At 52.1% G+C, this 22,240-nt stretch overlaps 2 protein-coding genes across 29 annotated transcripts in view; one reads left to right on the top strand and one right to left on the bottom strand.

Moving 5' to 3' along the window:
- The window catches only part of PHF21A (PHD finger protein 21A), a 203,976-nt gene extending 190,046 nt beyond the window's left edge, over positions 1-13,930 (top strand). For 25 of the 26 annotated variants that reach the window (XM_074401370.1, XM_010333800.3, XM_010333803.3 and 22 more), the window contains 4 exons: positions 4,481-4,636; positions 6,511-6,586; positions 7,656-7,759; positions 9,138-13,930. In XM_074401370.1, the coding sequence (XP_074257471.1) occupies positions 4,481-4,636; positions 6,511-6,586; positions 7,656-7,759; positions 9,138-9,395 (594 nt within the window). In that variant the 3' untranslated portion in view covers positions 9,396-13,930. Of the gene's footprint in view, positions 1-4,480; positions 4,637-6,510; positions 6,587-7,655; positions 7,760-8,147; positions 8,274-9,137 lie in introns of all 26 variants that reach the window. The other variant, XR_012518166.1, reaches the window with a different exon arrangement.
- Positions 13,931-14,147: 217 nt separating this feature from the next.
- LARGE2 (LARGE xylosyl- and glucuronyltransferase 2) lies at positions 14,148-21,844 on the bottom strand. Of its 3 annotated transcripts, none has more exons than XM_039470620.2 (15): positions 21,707-21,844; positions 20,462-20,605; positions 20,259-20,368; positions 19,871-19,953; positions 19,482-19,605; positions 19,090-19,261; positions 18,878-18,982; positions 17,035-17,147; positions 16,839-16,964; positions 16,589-16,744; positions 16,315-16,475; positions 15,611-15,889; positions 15,154-15,303; positions 14,861-15,056; positions 14,148-14,608 (listed from the first exon to the last, which is right to left on the bottom strand). In XM_039470620.2, the coding sequence occupies exons 2-15, from the start codon at positions 20,541-20,543 to the stop codon at positions 14,390-14,392; spliced, it is 2,076 nt and encodes a 691-aa protein (XP_039326554.1). In that variant the 5' UTR covers positions 20,544-20,605; positions 21,707-21,844; the 3' UTR covers positions 14,148-14,389. The 3 variants fall into 3 exon arrangements, with proteins under 3 accessions (XP_039326554.1, XP_039326552.1, XP_039326553.1); XM_039470618.2 differs by lacking the exon at positions 21,707-21,844 and adding an exon at positions 20,698-21,684 and having other exon boundaries at positions 18,878-19,006; XM_039470619.2 differs by lacking the exon at positions 21,707-21,844 and adding an exon at positions 20,698-21,684.
- Positions 21,845-22,240: the final 396 nt, after the last annotated feature.

Genomic DNA, 22,240 nt, shown 5'->3' with positions numbered 1-22,240 from the left:
GATCACTGGAGCATGGGAGGTTGAGGTTGCAGTGAGCCGTGATTGTGCCGCTGCACTCCAGCCTGGGTGACAGAACAAGACCATCTCAAAAAAAAAAAAAAAAAAAAAAAGCAAAGAAAGATGATGGTGATAGCTTAGCCTAATCTGATGGAAGAAGCAGAGATGGAGAAAAGTGATCACGTCTGCATATATTTTGAAGAACCATCAGGACTGAATATGGGTTATGAGAAAAAGAATGGTCAAGGATAAGGATAAATCCAAAGTTTTTGGCCTAAATGACTAGAAAGATGAAGCTTCCATTTACTAAAAAGTAAGAGAGGAGCAGATCTGAGGAGGGAAACCAAGGGTTTCATTTCACACACATCCCAGTTCTTTGGTAAATTACAGAGCCTTGTCATTGACTGTCGCAAGATAAAATGTCTCTTGAACGTGAAGGTTCTTAGAACCTACTAATGGCACAACCCTCTCCAAGGAGCAGCAGAATACCATATGAATGTTCTGAGTTAAAATTCCAGAGGCAACAAAGAAAGCGTTATTTTTGGAGGACTCGGGTCATAGAAGAATTCTGTTCTCTGACAAGTTTCCTTGTTTCCTTCGTTAGACATCGCTGTGGTTACAGATTCATCATTGCTCTAAAGGTTCAGCATTTTGTCCAGACTTCCTGACTTTCGGCCTGAATAATTGACACAGGTTTTCTAATTGTCCTGTTAATGAGCAGCAGGGTCTCTACGAGAAATCTTGTTTGCTGGCACCAAAGATTGTCCCAGCTTCTTCTCAGTTGAAATATTGCCAAAGGATCGCCAGCTCCTTGGCCTATTGGTAGAGCTCTCCCTCTAGGGTGGTACACAAATGCTGGGGGACAGATGAGTTTGTGGTTCTGCATGTGAGTCTCTCTCCTAAACAATGTTGGTTTTCTGTGTGTTTTTTTGGTCAAATGGGATTATGGTTCTCTTTGAGAGACTGAACCCAAAGGATCCACTCATCAAATAAACTAAGCTTCTGCCAGGTTTTGTCTTAAAACGCAAACATTTTTCTTTTCAGAAATCCGAAGGTAAAAGAAAGCTTTTCTAAAACTACTAAATATGTCCAGAACTCCCTAAGTTAAACTTGACAGAATGTGTTTTTAAGATAATTGACTTCTCTTTTTACAGTATCCCAGTAGTGGTAGTGATTAAAATCAACACACAGGGCTCTGCATGTTTGCTGCTGGGTAGCATACGTTCCAACAACATTAATTAAACAATAACACTTGAGAGGCAAGCATTTCTAGGCATCAGAAACCATTGTGAGGGACTTGGTGTAATATAAGACCTAGCCAGACACTAATCCTCTGGATGTACCTTGTTGCCATTATCATCATTTTTATGATAAAAGGGAAGATACACTGACATACATTTTTTTTTAGCACATGATGAAATTGTAGTTGATATAGCCAGAGTGCTTCCTAAAAACATACGTCCTCAGCTCATAGCAAAGAAACATGGGCCAGCTGTCTTTCAACTTACCTCCTGTTTGGTTTATAGTAATAATTTGGTCAGTCATCAAAGCCTGAACCTTTTGACCTGGCATGGTGCCTCTGTCGGACTTCCTCTGCTCTTTTTAGACAAAGAACCAGTTCTGTATGGATAAAATGGTTTGGCACTTTATATTCATTTCTATGCGAAGCAGTTCTCAAAGTGTAGTCTGGGAGTCCCCAAGACTCTTTCAGGGGGCATAAAGTCAAAACTATTTTCATAATGATACTAAACCATCATTTGCCACTTTCATTCTCATTCTCTCAAGACCAGACAGTGGAGTTTACCAGATAACTGCATGATGTGTGATGATGTCATCACTCTGGCCCCTAATGAAATGTGTACCTATGTGTTTTGGAGTTTAAAAATGTTTCAGTATACTATTTTTATAACTTTTCATGGTTCCGTAATTCAGAATTAAAACTTTTTACCAGCGTGGGTAATAAAGTGAGACCCGGCTCTACAAAAAAAGCCGAGCATAGCAGTGTGTGCTTGTAGTCCCAGCTTCCTGGGAGGCTGAGGTGGGAGGATTACCTGAGCCTGGGAGGTCGAGGCTGTAGTGAGCCAAGATCACAGCACTATACTCCAGCCTAGGTGACAGAGACAGATCCTGTCTCAAAAAACATTGTTTTTTTGACTGTTATTATAGTAAATATTAATAGATATAACTCATATAAAAGCTCTCTGGGATCCTCAGTAACTTTAAGAGTAGAAAGGGATCTTAACACCAAAACACCGAAAATTATAGGATATATAAATAAGATAGAGAGTTCCTTTGAGAACTTAAATAAATTATTTAACCTTTATTTTCTGTCTTTCTGCCTTCCATTCCTTTTTTTTTTTTTTTTTTTTTCATTTTTTTAAATTACTCTTAGTAAAAGCTAGATTACTGGGGCTTTAGCTACATCTGCAAGATACAGCTACAGTGTAAGACCCTTTCAAAGCAACTGCCTTCTATTTCTTGATGGTCTCCTTGCTCAGGAGCAAAGGAAAGTGAACATGTCTTTGTCTGTCCCAAGTCCCTCTGAATAAGATGTTCAGTTTGTCTCATTCACTTCATCACTGATAATTTTTTCTGTGGTTCATGTAAACAGTCTCTTAAGTCACACATTTTAAATCAACTTTATAAAGATACAGACTCACCACTTAGGGCTAAGGTTCAAGAAAGGCTAACCCTCTAGAGGAGAAGAGTAGCCCTCAGCCTGATTTTAATAATGAAAGAAGAAAGTCATAGTTAATCTAGGGATGAAACCTTACCTCTCTGTTGGTGCCTGGAAGTTAAACTATTAGGCTACATTCACATGTAATATTTTTCAACACATGTTAAGCATCTTTTTTACTGTCCAGGGGTCACGTTTTTCTATTAAGAAAGATTAAAATCCATCCACACTATAATGTATCTTAAAATTTTTGCAGCCTCTTTTCTGGGCTGCCGGATACCCTAGTGGCTTACAGAGAAAGTTTCCCTTGAAGTGAAATCGTAGGTCCATGACGATGTATTCCTTCAGTGGTGGTGGAGGGATCACATCATAGAAAGGAGGGACTCACATGCTCTCTACCATTGCTTCCTGTGCACAGTTTCTGTGTTAGACCTTCCGGCAAAATAGCCAAGAAATCCACAGCAGCACATTGGCTTGACTTGCTGGGTCACCTCTGGTACTTCCCTTCAGTCTTCCCTTCCCTGGTGTCCTTACTGGTGGATTTAATCCCATCCAGAGAATGAGCTAGAGATTGACTTGCTGGAAAAGACCTCTTTAATGGCTTTTTTTCTTTTTTCTTTTTTCTTTTTTTTTTTTTTTTTTTTGGCTATGTTCTCCTCTTCCAGTCTTAAGTACATCTGCTTTATTCTGATGGTGCCTTCTGTTCAGAGGCTCCAGCGCACTTACCTGAGTCCTAAAACTACCACTGTGGTGGGGGAGGTGGAGAGACAGGACAGGCAGAACAGACTGGGGCTGCTAGTCTTTTTCCAGCTGGTGAAGTTTTTATAGGGATAAAGCCTCCCAGAATAGAATGGCCCATTGAACAGCAAACACAAAATACTGGTTTTAGGAGAACATTTTCAGCTGTTGCTTTGGCTTTTTAAATTCTTCTTGTTAGAAAGAACTCGCATATGAATTTAATTTCTTTCTGACTTAATATTTTCTCATTTGAGCTTTCACTATATCTTTTTCTTCTTGAGCAAGCAGGTTCAGGAAAACCCCAATTTTTGTCTGTCTTCTTTCCCAATCCTTCTAAACTCTGCCCAAAATTGAAAGGTGATGAGAATTGTTGGTATCATATTATGAAACACTTTGATGAATGGATTTCAGTGCCTATAAGATTGGTGATATGTGGGTTGTCCTCTGCCAGAACTTACTAAACTCTAGGTATCACCTGTAAGTTTAATTTTAGCCTTGTCAACTACAGACCTTTCCTGTAAACTCTATAATTTAAATTTAAGAATACAGTAGTCCCTGTTTATCTGAGGTTTTACTTCTTACTGTTTCAGTTACCCACAGTCAACTGCAGTCTGAAAATATTAAGATGTTCTGAGAGAGAAAAAAGACAGACCTTATTCATATAGCTTTTATTACAGTAGATTATTATAATTGTTCTGTTTTCTTAGTCACTGTTGTTAATCTCTTATTGTGCCTAATTTATAAATTAAACTGTCATGGGTCTGCATGTATGGAAAAATATATATATATATGGTTCAGGACTGTCTGAGGTTTCAGGCATCCCCTGTGGGTCTTGGAACATATCCCCCATGGATAAGGGCAGACTACTCTACTGTGCCTACCCAGGGAGCCTTAGCTATACGGAGTGCATAGGAGCCTGTGCTATTGGTGATCCTTACTTCTCTTGAATACTCCTGGAACGAGGCAGCTGATTGTCCTAAAATATTTATATGCATCCAGAATGCACATGTTAACATTAAAATTTTACCTTTTTTGTCCTTTTTCTTACCTTTCCTCTCAACTTTATAGGGTGATATTCATGAGGATTTTTGCAGCGTTTGCAGAAAAAGTGGCCAGTTACTGATGTGTGACACGTGTTCCCGTGTATATCATCTGGACTGCTTAGACCCCCCTCTGAAAACAATTCCCAAGGGCATGTGGATCTGTCCCAGATGTCAGGACCAGGTACTGTGGGTGGGTCCGATGGGTAAGGGGCTAAAGAGGGCAGAGACACAGCCAGCAGGAGAAATGCCTTTCTCTGGGAATGGCAGTCTCTTCTCTCTCCAAGTCGGTCTTCAGGCTACACCTTCCCTGTTCATGGCACAGCACTCAGGCACACGGCCTTCATTCCCTCAGAAGTTCTCTGCCATATTACTGAGGTGGATAGACTCTTCCTTGTATTTGAAGTGACTTAGCTTCTCTTTAAAAATCAAGACCCTTAAAAGACCATTGTGCCTCATTCTCTAGGAATGGTCCAGGCCAAGTATATGGCTTTAAAACTCTTCTTTGGGAATAAAATCCTTAAGAGAAAGTACCCAGTTGATTAATTAAAATAACATCCTGAGCCAGGCACAATGGCTCATACCTGTAATCCCAGCAATGTGGGAAGCCGAGGCAGGTGGATCACCTAAGGTCAGGAGTTTGAGACCAGACTGGCCAACATGGTGAAACCCCGTCTCTACTAAAAATACAAAATTTAGCTGGGCGTGGTGGCAGGTGCCTGTAATCCCAGATACTTGGGAGGCTGAGGCAGGAGAATTGCTTGAAACCAGGAGGCAGAGGCTGCAGTGAGCAGAGGTTACGCCACCGAATTCCAGTCTGGGTGACAAGAGCGAGACTCCTTCTCAATAAAAATAACATGCATTTCACTTTTTTTTTTTGTTTTTGAGATGGAGTCTCGCTTTCTTGGCCAGCCTGGAGTGCAGTGGCACGATTTGGCTCACTGTAACCTCTGTCTCCCGGGTTCACGTAAATCTCTGCCTCAGCCTCCTGAGTAGCTAGGATTACAGGTGTGGACCAACGCACCCAGCTAATTTTTGTATTTTTAGTAGAGACAGGGTTTCACCGTGTTGGTCAGGTTGGTGACCTAAACTCCTGACCTCGTGATCTGCCTGCCTTGGCCTTCCAAACTGCTGAGATTACAGGTGTGAGCCACCGCGCCCAGCCCACCCATTTCACTTTTAACCTATTTTGTTATATCACGCTCAGAGAACTAACTGTAAAGTATTGTTGATATTTTATAGACTTAAAAGGCAAACATATTACTGTCCTAGCCTGCCTCCTTCTCTGTTTAGTTTCTGATTGCCTTTTCTCAATTATCCATGTATATATATGTCTTTATGATCTTATTATAAGCTGTCTCAAGTCTTTTTTAGAGTTAGGCAAAGTATAAATAATAAATAAGCAAGCCCAATAGCTCAGCAAGCACTGGGGTCCTGCTCAGTCTTTGGAATCCTGCTTTGAACAAATTCTGGTTTTCCCTTGTAAGCTTGTCCTCATCCTGCAGCCTGTGTGGTGCAGCGAACCTCTCACTGTCTTCCTCCTGATGCTCCTTTGTGACCTTCTGATGGCTTTTGACATAGGGTCTAGATTATACTTTTGTATTTGGGACTAATATTTAATTTCCTTGGTCCGGCTGTCTTTGAGAGGCATATAAATCTCAAATTGAGACAGACAGCCCATGTCAGGTCAAGGACGAAACTGCCAGTGGCTGCCACCATCATGCTGAGGTACAGCTTTTGTGTTGGTGGTTCTAGCTGTCGGGAGTGGTTGGGTGTCATCTGGCGTGTACGAAAAGATAGGAATGCTCAGCCAAGTCCAAGCTCCTTCTAAGCCTGGGCTCAAGTGTCCTGGCTCTTCCTGCCTTGAACTTCATTCTCCTAAGCTGATATTTGGAACTTTTTAGTCCAGAAACTAGAGACCAGGGTTTTGCAACACTGCTACCATAAATCCTTCCTGGATTTTATCTGCCAGTAGCCACAGACCCCATTGCTAGCTGTTACCTAGAGGATATGTGTTTAAACCTCCTTCTCAAGGTAAAATTCTAAAAATCTTTTCAGATGCTGAAGAAGGAAGAAGCAATTCCATGGCCTGGAACTTTAGCAATTGTTCATTCCTATATTGCCTACAAAGCAGGTAAGGAGTTATCCATACTCACTTTTTTGTAAGCTTCCCCTTGTTTTTTTTTTTTTTTTCTTCAAAAAAAGATACTGGCAGTATTTGTTTTATTCTCAAAAGGAAATTTAAAGTTAAAAATGAAAACCTTGGCCTGGTGCAGTGGCTCACTCCTGTAATCTCAGCACTTTGGGAGGCCAAGGTGGGCGGATCACAGGACAGGAGTTCGAGACCAGCCTGGCCAACACGGTGAAACCCCGTCTCTACTAAAGATACAAAAATTAGCGGAGTGTGGTGGCGGGCACCTGTAATCCCACCTACTTGGGAGACTAAGACAGGAAAATGCTTGAACCCGGGAGGCGGAGGTTGCAGGGAGCTGAGATGGAGCCATCGCACTCCTGCCTGGGTGACAAAGCAAGACTCTGTCTGAAAAAAAAAAAAAAAAAAAAAAAAAAGAAAATCTTTTGCTCTTAACTATTGAAGGAAACAAACCAAAAATGAAAACCTTTTATTGGATGAAGTGGAAATATTGTGTAGCATTTTCTTTTTATTTATTTATTTTTTGAGACAAGGTCTCACTCTGTCGCCCAGGCTAGGGTGTAGTGGCATGATCACAGCTCACTGCAGCTTTCACCTCCTGGGCTCAGTTGATCCTCCTACCTGAGCCTCACGAGTAGCTGAGACAATAGGTGTGTAGTCCCATGCCCAGCTAACTTCAGTATTTTTTGGTAGAGACGAGTTTCACCTTGTTGCCCAGGCTCGTCTCAAACTCCTGGGCTCAAGGGATTCACCTGCCTTGTCCTCCCAAAGTCCTAGGATTACAGGCATGAACCACCATGCCTGGTCCGTAGCACTTCTTGGGGGGAAGAAAATGAGATGTGGTATCTCATTTATATAAAGCCAGACCCGAGCCACTGACGGTTTTCTTAGCATACTGTACACAGAAGAAGGAAAAGTCCAGGTGAGCACTGGCCACTGGCTGTGGGACTCATGGGACTTTGGGGAGAATGTCTTTGGGAGGCATTCTGAGCACAGGGTCCTTTTCAAGGAATTAATTGTCAAAAACTGTTCCTTTTTTTTTTTTTTTCAGCAAAAGAAGAAGAGAAACAGAAGTTACTGAAATGGAGTTCAGATTTAAAACAAGAACGAGAACAACTAGAGCAAAAGGTGAAACAGCTCAGCAATTCCATAAGTGTAAGTAAAGCTCGTGCCTTCAGCTGTCCTTACACAGATGCAGAGACCTGGGCCTGTCCACGTACATAACAGTACGTGTGGACCCCAGGCTGCTTCGGGTCCTTCTGTTTATTAACATTAGTAATTTGGGCAAATGCAGTTTGCCGTCCCATTAGAGTTCAGCCCCCAGGTACAGGCAGCCAGTTGGTAGGTGGTGCCTTACCTAAGCTCTGGAACATCCTCTTGGCTTTCATCTGAAAGAGGGTTCTCAGTCACCAGGCTGCATAAGTAAGAGCTACAACAGTGTAGCCACAGCCCTGCCTATTCCTGACAGTGTGTGGGGGGAGTGTAGTGCCTCACCTGACACTGAGCAGACACAGACCAGGTCCCCTCGTGTGATTCTTCCTAGTCACCTGAGCGAGCGGGCCCATCCACACGGCCCTCCCTTGCTCTTGCTTCCACACCATGCTGATTGCATTTCCCGGTTTTCCTGACCAGTGTGAGGAAGTGGGCTTTCTAGAGACAAGTATTGGAAGTAAGTACTGCCCAGCCCGGCCTGTCCAGGTGGGAAAGAGGGTTGTTTTTGCAGCAGGGGGACAGAGACTCATCCCAGGCAAGGAGCCAGCCTTCTTTTCCATGGAGTCGGTCACCCTTATTGGAGTGAAGTGACCTCAGCCCTCACACATGCCAGCTGGTGCTTGTACTTGGTGGTGGTTGAACTGTCCCGCTTACCTGCTTTCTCCTCCTCACCATACCTACCCATGGCATGCAGATTTAACACCTCCTTCATCTCTTGCCCTGCCTAAAACAGAAGCCAGCAGGTATGGGAGGCTGAGGGCCAAAGGGGAAAAGACTGCAAGCCCCCGACTGAGCAGAAGGTGATCTATGGGTTGCAGGCCTTTGTCCTTTGGGCTGAGATCCTCCTAAATGTTGCTGGCCCACCCTCGCACTTCCTGCTGCCCCCAGGTGGAATCCAGATAGCACCCTGGAGAGCTCAGTCCAGTCCTGAAGGCCCCCATTAGCATGACAGAAGCATCTGAAAACCTGCCTGAACAGGCTGCAGGGCAGTTGTGGGAACTTTCTGTTTTTAACCTTTGTTTGGAAGTTCTGATGGCAGCTCTGCCGGTTTGCTTTTAAGTGTTAGCACTCCCGCGTGTTCGTGCCCGCATGCCCTCTCCCTCTGTCGCCTCTTGGACTCCCCTAGCCTACCCACTCCACTCGCCCTGTTCCTTAGGTGGGAGCGCCCACTCCGCTGGGGAGCACAGCGAGGCCCAGGGGCTGCACAGCAGCCAGCAGGGGTTCTTCTCCCTGGGCAGAGAGAAGGTGCTCCGCTCTCAGGGGCTGCCAGGCCTGTTAGAATGAGGCGGCTCAGTGCCACTGCCCTTGTCATTTGCTGCAGAAATGCATGGAAATGAAGAACACCATCCTGGCCCGGCAGAAGGAGATGCACAGCTCCTTGGAGAAGGTAAAACAGCTGATTCGCCTCATCCACGGCATCGACCTCTCCAAACCTGTAGACTCTGAGGCCACTGTGGGGGCCATCTCCAACGGCCCGGACTGCACCCCCCCTGCCAACGCCGCCACCTCCACGCCGGCCCCTTCCCCCTCCTCCCAGAGCTGCACAGCGAACTGTAACCAAGGGGAAGAGACTAAATAACAGAGCCCCTCTAGGAGAAGCCACGGGATCCCGGCGGCAAGGAGAGCAGAACACTGAAGACTCTAGAAAAGCAAAGCCGGATTTCCGGAAAGTGCAGAATTCTTTTGGTTCTTTGGTTCCAGAGAGAGAGAAGATGCTTGTGCCAGGTGGCACCAGAGTTTGCCAATTGATCCTTCTTATTCTGTGTGTACATGCAAAGATTGGACCATGTTACATGAAATAGTGCCAGCTGGAGGTTCTTTGCCAGCACCATGCCAAGTGAAATAATATATTTACTCTCTCTATTATACACCAGTGTGTGCCTGCAGCAGCCTCCACAGCCACGATGGGTTTGTTTCTGTTTTCTTGGGTGGGGAGCAGGGACGGGCGGAGGGAGGAGAGCAGGTTTCAGATCCTTACTTGCCGAGCCGTTTGTTTAGGTAGAGAAGACAAGTCCAAAGAGTGTGTGGGCTTTCCTGTTTCTAAACTTTCGCTACTATAAAACCAAAAAAAGGAATTGAGATTCAACCAACCCCAGTGCCCAGAAGAGGGAATGGGAGTGGCTGGAGGGAGCCGGGGGTGGGACGGTGTATCACATAAGCAGTATTTAATCACGTCTGGCGGGGGCCTCGCAGGGGAGACGGACACCGAGGACGGCCAGTAGGTTCTTCTCCCCCGCGCTCTGCCCCCTCCCCGTGGGAACTCCCCATCCTGAAGCCTGCCCAGCCTCCTTCCTTCCCTGCTTGGTGAATCGCGCATCCCCGTGTTATCCCACTGTCTCCTCTCCAAGAACAAGCAGAGCCCAGGCCGCTGGCCCTTGCCTGGGGCAGGGAAGAAGGATGTGTATGTCCAGGAAGGAAAAAAAGGTGGATCAGTGATTTTACTTGAAAACAAGCTCCATCCCTTTTCTATATTTATAAGAAGAGAAGATCTTGAGTGAAGCAGCACGCGACCCAGGTGTGTGTGAATTGAATGGAGACATTTCTTTTCTCTCTTTTTTTTTTTTTTATTTTTGTTTTTGTTCTTTTTTTCTTTAAGGAAAGTTTTATTTTATTGTTCATTTTACTTTCTTGGTAACAAAAACTAAAATAAGGAATAGAAAAGCTGTTTTTCAGGCTGACAGTCCAATTAAGGGTAGCCGAGACCTTGCATGGTAGAGTAGGAATCATAGTGTCAGTGAGGTCCCGTGAGTCTTTGTGAGTCCTTGTGTCATCGTTCGGGCACTGGTTTTTTATGCAAGGGCAAAAATCTTTGTATCTGGGGAAAAAAAAACAACAACTTTTTTTTAAATTAAAAAGGAAAATAAAAGATATTGAGGTCTTCCTAGTGTTACTTAAATTAAGATCAAGGTAAGAAACATTGTAAAAAAAAATTACAAAAGTGCTATTTGTTTCCTAAAAACAGTGATTTCTATTAAAAAGGTGTCAGAACTGGAGAAAATGCCGTGTAGTTACCATTTTTTAGCACAGACCCTGCTGATGACGATGACATTTTGCCGTGTGTGTCTCTAGACTGTGGGCCAGTCTCCTTGACAGACCGGGTGGAGCTCCCCGCCCTTCCCTCTCCTCAGAAAAGACCGTGCTCTCTTCTTGGTGCAGGGATCTTGTCTCCTGTTGTGAAGCCCAAATGGAAGTCTGGCCGGTGTCAGGGCCCTCCCCATGGTCTTCTTAGATTCCGCTAGAGCAAAAGGCTGGTGCCTAAATAAGATCCCTTCCTTTGGTGCTGCTTTTGGTCTTTCAGCCACCAGCATTACGAGTGCCTGGGGGACACCTCCAAGGGAACTGGCCAGTGGAGCTCAGTGGTGCCCATGCACCCTGGCTGTGGCAGGAGGGTGCGGGAGTGCAGGCTGGCTGCATCAGCCTTTGGTGCTTAGAAAGAACAGAGGAGTGACATGTCTCGAGGGTATGTCTCTGAGACAGAGCCCCAGGGTGGCCTTCGCTCTGACTTGCTTTTGGGGAGAGGTCTGAAGCTGTCGCTCCTTTCTCTGCCTGTTGGCCGCAGGCACCAGAAATGGAATTCATTCCACTCGTCCCACCCACAAGTCTCCTGGGTGACCCTTGGCTAGAATTGCTGCGCTTGCCTTGGCTTGGCCTGTTGTGGCCCCTCCTTCTTGAGAAAACCAGGGTTCTGAAAGGCTCAGACCATTCTCTCATCTTGCCTTGTGGGAAGTAAACGGTGTCAGATGCGTGCTCTGGCTGGAGACCTTTTCCTCTTGAGTGCCCCTGGCTGCCGGAGGGCAGTGGAGGCTCGGTACCCGGGCCTGCTGGAGCATCTCCCCGAAGCCCACTCCAGACCCTGGTAACAGCCAGAGTCGGGGAGGGATAGAAACGGTCCCATTAGCTTCTCTCCCACCCAGTTAGGCCCAGAGAGACAAAAGACAGATCTGAAAGCAAATTCAACAGAGAAGAGATGCTTCTTAGAGGAAAATGTGTCTCATCCATATCAGCTGTCGCCATTCATCTTCCCAAGGACCTCAGAAGAGGGAGTTAAGTTTGGCTGAACAGGCCTCAGTTAGGCCCTGGCTGCTTGATTGGCTGACGGGGAAAGAGTTCCCTTTTCTCAGAAACCAAGGTGCTGTGCCTGGTCAGGGAGCCTTGGGGATGCCTGGACTAGCTGGAGGAATCGGTGGCAGAGGATCAGAGACCAGCAGCAGGCTGCCTGCCCCGTCTAGAGCTCTTCCCCTCAACTTGTCTGGGCCCATCTCGGGGTTGCCGCAACAGTTAACTCTCCTTTTCCTGAAAGAAGTTGGGAAGCCATCATCACTAGAGGCCTTTGCTCAGAGAGGAGCTGCCTGAGGAGTCTCAGGGGTAGGGGGGATGAGGCTAGGAATTGACTGGAGCTTTGCCTGCCGCCCTGAGCAGCGTGAGTACGTTCTGACCTCGCCTGCAGCCGGTGTGGATTCTTCCTGACATTCAGATGTGAGCTGTTTTGGGAGTCAGCTAGTATGGAGTGCAAGATGGAATCCTGCCCACAAACCTATATTCTGGACTCGAATTCCAAAACACTGCTTTACTGTGAAAGAAGAGGCCCCCCGGCACTCAACCTCCCCGTCCTTCACTGTCCCCCCAGACTGCCAGAGACACATGCTCCTGACACTGCCCCGCCCAGCCACCTCCACTTGCTTCCTCCTCCTTCCTTTCGCTGCTGTTTCCCCATGGCCCAGAATTTAGCTGCTCTGACAGCTACTTATCTGAGACCAGCTGGCTTTGCAGTCACTTCGGAGAGCTGGAGTGGCTGCCCACTGGGCCCTGCCTGGGAGTCCCCTGCCAGCTCCTGATCAGGCGCTGCGCCCTGGTGGCGGTGAGGTCATGTTGCTGTCATCTCCACCTCTGCATTCTTGCTGCCTGCGGGTCCTTTTTCTTTCATGGAGCCTGCTGGGTCTTGTCTCACCTGTGCTGAGCTCATTGGGGTTTTGATTTCTTCCTTCCTTATTAGGCCCTTTGTGGTAAGCCTGCTGGTTGTACCTGACAGGGGTAGACAGCTACGGGCAGTCCCTGGTGGGGCCACCCTGGCAGCCTCCAGCTGGCACCATCGTGTGCCTGGTTTCCCTGCAAGGCCTGTCTCTCTGTCCCTGCTGCTGCTTGGCTCAGGCCCAGCAGGCAGTGTGCGTGGGCCAGGTGCACGCAGCTGTGTCTGTGCAGGTGGCCGTGTCTGTAGCACACTTCTGTCTCCGCATGCACGCTGCCTCTCCTGCCACCTCTGATACTTCTCTCTTGGGGCTAACGGAGCCCTTGGGCTCTCCCCTCCCAGCTCACACACACTCTTCAGAGGTTTCTTCCCTTCATTCCCTTGTAGGGCGTGGTCCTTTTTACTTATCTAAAGGGCTGAATTTAGGAGACTACCCAGAGGCAAAAGGCTCTTAGGGTAATGGGATGGAGCGCGGCCCGGGGCATTTTCCAGGGCCTGTGTCTCCAGATCCCGAGGCTTCTGTTGAGTAGAGGCAACTTTGCTCTGTGTGGACCTCGCCCCTGCCCTCAGCCAGGCACCCCTGGCAGGAAGCAGGACTCCCATCCTCACCCTTAGACTGTCCTCCGAGTCAGCTCCTCTGGGCAGTCTTCTGGCCCCCTCGCTAAAGTGAGAGGCAGGAAGCTGGGGCTGCCCTCCAGAAAGCCGGGGTAGGAACTCTGAAAAGTAGCTCCTGTAAACAGAAGCAGGGCTCCCCAGTTCCACTTGGCACCCCCTCCCACAAGACCCTTCCTCCCTGAGGACCCAGCCTCCCCCGCCCCTGCCCGTCCCCAGCAGCCTTTGGGCCCTCACCTCTCCCCGGTCTCCGTGGGTCCTCAGTCCAGGTGAGCCGCAGCCAGGCGGTGGGGACGGGCAGGCCAGAGGTCAGCCAGCTCCTAGCAGAGAAGAGCCAGCCAGACCCCAACCCTGTCTCTTGTCCATGCCCTTTGTGATTTCAGTCTTGGTAGACTTGTATTTGGAGTTTTGTGCTTCAAAGTTTTTGTTTCTGTTTGGTTTTTGTTTTGAGGGGGTGGGGGGGATACAGAGCAGCTGATCAATTTGTATTTATTTATTTTAACATTTTACTAAATAAAGCCAAATAAAGCCTCTTAGCCTCATGGTGTTGGGTTTGGGGCAGGGGAGGGTGGGCAAGACACATTCCAGCCCAGCCTCTGCCCTCTCTGACTGGCTGTCTGGTAATGGGAGGCTTTCCCTTAAGGGCCCAGGCCCTCCTGTGACCCCAGCTGCTGGATGTAATACCTCCCTTGTGCACTCACGCCCTAGCCCCAGAGCACCCTTGCTCCCCCAAACTAGGAGGAACACAAAAAGGATTTTTTAAAACTTTAATTATGAAAAAGGGATGAACAATTGAAGATGGGGGAACCAGCCCCAAACTGGCTGGGGCAGAGGGAGGCCAGACCCCAGCCATACAATAGCAGCAAGGGGAAGACCCCACCCCACAGATGCTCCTCCCCAGCCCTTCCCAGAGACCTTAAATAATTTAAATAGCAGGGATAGCGGAGGGCAGGCTGGGTTGCCCTGGTGTCTGCCCAGTGCTAAGAGGAGCAGCCTCAGGAGCCTCGGGCAGGGCTCCAGGGCTGCTGCAGGGCTGGGAGGTATTTGAGGGCAGCAGCCCCATAGTGGCGGGACAAGTCCTGGTGGAATTCGTCCTTGAGGGCCTGGAGGCAGCCACGATAGGTGGGGCTGGAGCGGAAGCGAGAGATGTCCAGGCTTGGAGCGTGGGGCAGATGGATGGTGAAGGCCTCGGGCAGCACCAGGAACTCATATTCCTGCAGGGTGGGGCAGAGGAGCAGTGACTGCGTGGCTTGCCTGGCCTTTGGGGGAAAGTGCTGCTCCAGGCTTACCCTGTATCCCCAAGAGCTAAAGCAAGGGCCAAAGGGCAGAGGATTTTAGTTCTGCAGAAGGGGCATGTTTCTAACAGTGCTGCCCAGCTATGTGGTCCCCCAGGCAGAAGTTTCCAGAGTTCCCCAGACCTGGAGGTGCTCGAATCAAAGGTGGTGGCAGCAAGGCACCCTCCTCACCTGGGCATCCAGCTCCACGATGTGGGCCACCTTGTTCCAGCCGAAGCCCACAAATCGAGGGTCATAGCGGGGACAGTCACGTGGCACCACCACATAGGGTTCATAGTCGGCCACCCACTGCACACCGTATGGGGCCTGAGCCTCCCGCCAGCGGGCATAGTCTGTGGGTGCGTGGCCCCGGGGCCACTCGTGGTACCTGTGCAGCAGGGTCGGATGGGAGCCAGGCTGAGGCTAGGAGCTGGTGGACAGCAGGGGCAAGTGTGTGGCGTGGCCAGAGAAGAAGCCCCACCTACCTGAAGGTGTAGACAGCGCCTGCATCCAGCAAGGCCAGCAGCTCCACCTTGGAACGGGGGAAGCTGAAGTGGTAGTGCAGGGTCTCGAATGCTGGCACCACCAGCGCTGCCTTCCGCCGGCTGCCCAGCCCCAGCTGCTCAATGGAGGCCCTGAAGAGGAGCACCCATGAGCAGGGGAGAAGAGCGGGGCCTCCAGGACTGGGCCAGTGACCCTCATGGGGGCATTAGCCGTAGGACCTGACCCCCACAGGCCGTCTTGCCTGATGCGATGGGTGGTCACAAGCGCAGGTGGCGCTGCTGCTGAAGCAGGTCCTGCCCTCCCCTGTTGGCAGCCCAGAGAAACAGCCTACCTAATACAACCCCCACTTGACAGAGGCCACTGTGGCCCAGAAAGGGGCAGAGACTTAGAGGCCCGGGGTCCCCGCACATGCCCTGTCCACATCCTCCCCAGGCCCACCTGAGGTAGTCGTAGAGAGAATAGGCGGGCAGGAAGTCAATGTCACTGAGGAAGACGTAAGGCGTGAGGGCCTGGGCTAAGGCCACATTGCGGAGCTGGTTGACAGGGTACAGGGGCCCCTCACGGTACACCACGTGGTAGGCCACGTCCTGCCGGGCAGAGAGCACTGGGGAGGCCTCAACGAAACGCAGGAACTGCTGGGCTTCTGCGTCTGTCAGGTACAAGGCCAGGCTCATGGGGCCCGGCCAGTGCCTGCACAGGGCTTCCAACATCTGCAGCCTAGGGGGACGGGAGGTCAGCACAGCTGACATAAGAGCTCAGGGAGGCCTGGACAGCCTCCTCAGTTAGCTGCTGCCCTCTCCTCAAGTGACTGACTGAGCACCCTGCAAGCACTTACAGAGCCAGTCTAACTGAATCTTCACAACTACCCTACTAGGTGGGTACCTTCTTGGAGAGAGAAAACTAAGGGTCAGAGATAGGAAGACTTGCCCATGGTCCCACAGCGACCGAGGGGCAGTTCTGGGCATCTGGATGACTCCAGTGCCCAAGCTCTTTGCACCACATCCAATGTCTCCAACTTCTGGAACTCCTTGAGGGCCAGACAGCTCACTGCCACAGCATCAGGCTGCCAGATGGAACCTCCGCTCAGAAGTGTCCAACCCCAGCCCATGCCGTACCCCCTGGGCTGCCCTCTGCACCCTCACCGGTCCATGGACAACTGGGCCACAAGGGTGACATCGTGAGGCCGGGAGGGTGGCGGCTCATGAGGCAGGAAAGTGACGTGCACGCGGTGCACAGTGAGCTGCTGCTGCTGGAACTCAAAGCAGGGGTCTTCCTCATCAAGCTGTGTCAGGGCCTGCTGCAACTGAGGGGGCCAGGGGTGAGAAGGACTAGGGGTAGGGCAGAAGGACATGTCCCCCAGACAAGGCTGTGTCCCACCAGAGCAGAGAGGCGCAGCGGAAGGTGGCTCCCTCTCACCTGCTCAGCGCCAGACGGGGGCTGGCTGGGGCACCCAAACAGCCCTCTCCGCAGCAGGTTCCCATCGTACTCCAGGAAGGTCAGGTAGACATTGCGGAAGAATTCCACATGCTTGTTCTTCACCCGAAGCTTCTTTGGCGAGTTCCAGTGGATCACCTGGGACCCGGGAGAGTGTTGGGGCTATGGGAACGGGGAGCAGGAGTCCCCATCCGTAGCCCCCCACCACCACGCAGCCTCCTGTCCCACTCACCTTGAGGTCAGACGCCTCGGAGTAGCAACGCTCAGCCAGTGTGTGGTCGGACAGCTGCACATTCCAGACGCAGGGCAGAGGCTGCACCAGCCCCGGGTGCTCCTTGATCACAGCGTTAAAGATGTCCTGAGCAGAGACACCCATCACACCCCAGCCCCCAGCCTGCCACCCCCAACCCAGCAAGGCTTCCCCAGACCTGGTCAGCCAGTGAGGTGGCAGGTAGAGTAAGGAGCTCCCGCCTGGCCGTCAGCTTCCACATCTGCTCCCAGCCAGCCTGCCGGAGCCGGTCGAGCCGCAGCAGAATCACACCTGCCAATGGGGAGATGCTGCCATGCCCGCCTGGGACAACCAGCTCCTGGGGGACATGGGTCATGAAGGTGTCCTTTGTTTTTTGACTTACTGGTATTTTCTGACTGTTCACATATGATTATGGACTACTTTTTTTTTTTTTTTTTTTTTGAGATGGAGTTTCACTCTGTCACCCAGGCTGGAGTGCAGTGGCATGATCTTGGCTCACTGCAACCTCCACTTCCCGGGTTCAAGCAACTCTCCTGCCTCAGCCCCACAAGTAGCTGGGACTTCAGGTGTGTGCCGCCACACCTGGCTAATTTTTATTATATTTAGTACAGATGGGGTTTCACCATGTTAGCCAGGATGGTCTCAATCTCCTGACCTCGTGATCCACCTGCCTTGGCCTCCCAAAGTGCTGGGATTACAGGCGTGAGCCACTGTTCCCAGCCTTTTTTTTTTTTTTTTAAAACAGATAGGGTCGCTGGGCGCGGTGGCTCACGCCTGTAATCCCAGCACTTTGGGAGGCTGAGGCGGGTGGATCACAAGGTAAAGAGATCGAGACCATCCTGGTCAACATGGTGAAATCCCGTCTCTCCTAAAAAATACAAAATATCAGCTGGGCATGGTGGTGCATGCCTGTAATTCCAGCTACTCAGGAGGCTGAGACAGGAGAATTGCCTGAACCCAGGAGGCAGAGGCTGCGGTGAGCCGAGATTGCGCCATTGCACTCTAGCCTGGGTAACAAGAGCGAAACTCCGTCTCAAAAAAAAAAAAAAAAAAAAAAAAAAAGAGACAGGGTCTTGCTTTGTTATCCAAGCTGGAGTGGTGTAGTGGCACAATCAGGGCTCACTGCAGCCTCGATCTCCCACGCTAAAGCAAACCTCCCACCTCAGCTCCCACCCCCACCCCCACCCCGGAGTAGCTGGGGCCGCAGGCATGCTACCACACCTATTCTTTTTATTTATGTATTTATGTACTTATTTATTTTTGAGACAGAGTCTTGCTCTCTTGCCAAGGCTGGAATGCAGTGGTGTGATCCTGACCCACAGCAACCTCTGCCTCCCAGGTTCAAAGTGATTCTCCCACCTCAGCCTTTCAAGTACGTGACACCATGCCTGGCTAATTTTTGTATTTTTATTAGAGACAAGGTTTCACCATGTTGGCCAGACTGGTCTCAAACTCCTGAACTCAAGTGATCCGCCCTCTTCGGCCTCCCAAAGTGCTAGGATTACAGGCATGAGCCACCGCGCCAGGCCAATTTTTTAATGTTTGTGGAGACGGGTCTTACTATGTTGCCAAGGCTGTTCTCAAACTCCCGGGCTCAAGCAATTCTCCCACCTTAGCCTCCCAAAGTGCTGGGATTACAGGCATGAGCCACTGTACCCAGCTTGCTCATGGACTGCTTCTGTCAACAGTCAATCCTCTTGGGGGTGAAGGGGAGGTGCTGCACGCTGCCCAGCTTACCAAGCACCTCCACGGGCTTCTTCTCACACTTGGTGATCCCAGGACTGTTCAAATTATCCCCATTTAGTGGATGAGAAAACTGAGGCTCAGAGGGAGCACAAGAGCTGGCCAAAGTCATCCAGCACACACAGGACTGTTGGAAGTGCTGCCTGACTCTTCACCCAGGGTTCTTTCCATAGCACTGTTCTTCCTGGGGGGATTCCTAGCATTCTTTGCCCCTTTTGCCCTAGGGTCCCAAGGACCAGCAGACCACCCTGCCTGCCTCCCCTCACCACTGTCCCCACCTGTGTTAAATCCCCGGCCCAAGGCAGGCCAGGGTCTGTGGTTCTTCCAGAGGTTGCCCAGGTACCAGTCACTCTGGTTCTCCACGAGACCGATCGCCTGCGTGTCTGGGAGGGGAGGGCATGAGAGACCTGTCTGAGGTTGCCACAGGACCTGGGCTCAGGGCTAGATGCAGGGGTCCTGGGCAGGCCAGGCAGGCTCCCAGGCCTCTCACCAGAAAACTGAGCAAAGAGTGCCCAGAGCTCCGCGATGTCAGAGGCAAAGGTGATGTCCGTGTCCAGGACAATGACGCGGGCCAGCTCAGCAGGCAGGGTGCCAGGCAGCACCAGCTTCATTAGCCCATAGAGGCCGGAGTAGTGCTTGTTGGGGATCCAGGAGACCTGGGGCTGTGTCGGGGAAGGGCAGGGGATGAGATGGCAGAGAGAGGCTTAGGAGCACCAGAACCAGAACGCATGCTGGGAGTGACAGGAGAGGGGGTAGATCCCAAAAAGAGAGGGGTTTGTGCTTCAGTAGGCTGATGGGACTGAGGATTCTCTTCCCCATCGCCACCCTGCCCTGGGAGAAAGGACACAGCTGGGTAGAGGTGCAGAAGGGCCGGGCCCCTGCCTTGAGCTCATCGGCATCGTAAAAGCTGACACGGACAGCAGGCACCATCCATGTATGGAAGAGCGTCTCCAGGATGTTTCTGGCCACGGCGTCAGTCACCAAGTGGAGGTGCAGTGGATTCCTCCTTTTGGGTGGGCAAAGAGGAAGCCTGAGAGGCCCCAGCAGGAGCAACCTGGGTCCGCCCCCACCCTGAAGTGCGCAGAGGCAAAAGCGCCATCTGCAAAGAGCTTTTCCACGCCAGCTCAGGATGTTCTTACAACCGCCCTTAAGGGAGGAAGGGGACACTGTCCCCGTGTCACAGATGAGGAAGCTAAAGCTCTTAGGCCAGCCTATCCGGGACTTTATCCCTTCCCCACTCCTGACCCTCCTCTACGGACACCTGACTGTACCTGTAGAAGAGCATGGACTTCACCAGGGTGATGACGTCTCGGCTGGAGTTATGCCCCGCACACACGATGGCCACGTGCAAGAGCTGGGGAAGGACGCCCAGGTCGGCCGCAGGCCCCCGTCCTCCGCGAGGCGGCGAGGACCCATGGTTGAGCTGCCCCACCCGCAGCAGAGCCAGGAAGAGTTTGCGAAGGGGCAGCAGGAGCCAACCCTTCATTTCAAATGGGGAAACTGAGGTCGGAGCAGAGGAGGTGCACTTCCGAGGCGCGCCCCAGCCGGCTGGCCAGTGCCGGACAGCCGCCAGGTGCTGTGATTCCCGAAGATTTTCCAAGAGGCTGGGCTGGGGGGAGCACCCGCGGGACTCCCGCCGCAGGGGCCGCGGGTACCTACCTCGCACTTGGGCGGCGGCGGCTGCTGCGGGCCGCAGTCGGAGGGGTTGCGGTCCCTGGGGCCGGCGAGCGGGTCTCCGTCGAGGGCGGCGGCTCCCCGCAGCCTCCAGTCTGGGGGGACACGTGGCATTAGCTAGCCGGGGAAGCATCTCGGGGCCCCCGCTCTACCGCCCAGCTCGCGGCGCTCACACCCCAGATCCCCACCGAACAGGAGGAATCCGAGCAGAAGCAGCAGCAGTAACAGCGCGGCGGCCCCCAGCGCCCGGGGGCGCCCTCGGGGAAGCATGGCCGCCGACGGGGGCGCTCAGGGCGGGGCGCGACCCAGGGCTGCGGCCTCCATTGCGGGCCCTGCGAACCGAGGGGCGAGAGGGGAGGCTCAGCCCTGGACGGCGGGGCCCGACGGCGGGGTCGTCCGGCCCGCACGGAGCCGCCTCCCTCACCTGCCCCAGCGGCTCCTGGGCCGGGCCCTGAGCTCACAGCCGCCGGCCAGGGTGCGGGGACCCGGGGAGAGGCGCGGGCCAGCCCCGCCCCCGACCTGGGCTCAGGTTTCACCTCGGCGGGGCTGAGCTCGAAGGGGCGGGGAGACCCCCCCCGCCGGGGTCCTGTCCCCGCCCCCTGCGCCGGCATCCGACGGTTTCCCAGCCCGAGAGGAGCCCCCGAAACCCCCTCCTGGGCTGATTTTCCCACAAGGAGGCGGGGAGGGCTGGGGGAGCTGGAGCAGCCGGGCGCGAAGGCCCGGGCCCGGCTACCTGCCCTGAGCCCCGGCCCTGCCTCCGCTCCAGAGCCGCGCCTCCTCCCCTCTCTCCCCGCGCGGAGGGGCCCGTGTCCCCGGGCCCGGAATCAAAGGGACGGCCGGAGCTCGACCCGAGGGAGAAGGAGGGGGCCGGAATGCAGGCCACGGGGGTCGGCGACACCTGCTCTGGGGATAGGGGCGGAGCCGGCCAACACCTGCCCCAGAGCTGCGGAGCACCTGGAGCCTCGGCCTTCCTCCCCCACCCTCAGTCCAGGTGGCCTGGCCGGGTCCTGCCGGCGCCGCCAGGACAAAGCGCCCTTGTGAAGGCCGCCTCCCGCCCGGGAGCTGGCGAGGGGCCCCAGACGCAGGCGGCCTAGGTCGCCTGGGCAGGACCGGGGATCCCCACTCTTGTCCGGATCGTCGTGATTGTGCCGGGGTGCCCTGGCCTGGAGCTCTTCTTCCCTCCCTCTCCCCGGCGCACCCCATAGCAGGCCATGGAAGGGGTGGGGGGCGCTCCGGATGCTAAACCCGAACAGCAAGTCAGCCCCTCCATTAATCCTATGATGCGGGCTGATTTTCCCCTAGAGAGTTAGACAGGAACACCCTCCGGCCCCTTCCGTCTCCAGCAGCCGCCCTCATCCCCCTGGCCCAGGCTATGCGCTGCAGAAGCAGCTTTCTTGCTCCTCCTCCGGAAGGGTCTCCCACCCACGACTTGCCCTTGACGTTCCTTCTGGCGGCAGAGCTTCCCCGGGCTGGCTAGCACTCATGGAAACTTGAAGTTGTTTGCTTGTTTATTGCCAGTCTCCCTCCCGGAACGTAAGCTGCTCACGGGACTGGAACCTTGTCTGTCCTGTACCCAGTGCCCAACCAGGGCCTGCAAATACCAAGTGCTCAATACGTGTTGAATGTGGATTGGAATGAGAACTTGCCCTCCTATGACCTGGAAAGCGGGGCTCAGGCTGTGTCCTTTGCCCAACTTCTGGCTGCAAAACGTGAGGCAAACTCAGAAGCAGCTGTGGAAAGCAGCCCAGCCTGACACTCCACAGTCTCCTCCTCTGTGAGGCCAGGAGGCCTTTCTTTGGGAGATGGGGAAGGTCAGGCTTTGGGTCTTTGGAGGGCAGGGATAATGGTTGCTATGGAGACTGACAGAGGCTCCTTGTACACCCGGGAATTGAGAAAGGCTGTGTAGGGGTCACTGAGGCGTCTGGAGCGTAAGCCTCCAGCCTCCCTGATCTTCATCTCTAGCCTGA

This window comes from Saimiri boliviensis, chromosome 6 (genome assembly GCF_048565385.1).
Source record: "Saimiri boliviensis isolate mSaiBol1 chromosome 6, mSaiBol1.pri, whole genome shotgun sequence".
Classification (NCBI taxonomy): Eukaryota; Metazoa; Chordata; class Mammalia; order Primates; family Cebidae; genus Saimiri; species Saimiri boliviensis.
The sequence above is the reverse complement of the archived record's forward strand: the minus strand, read 5'-3'. Positions and strand labels throughout refer to the sequence as shown.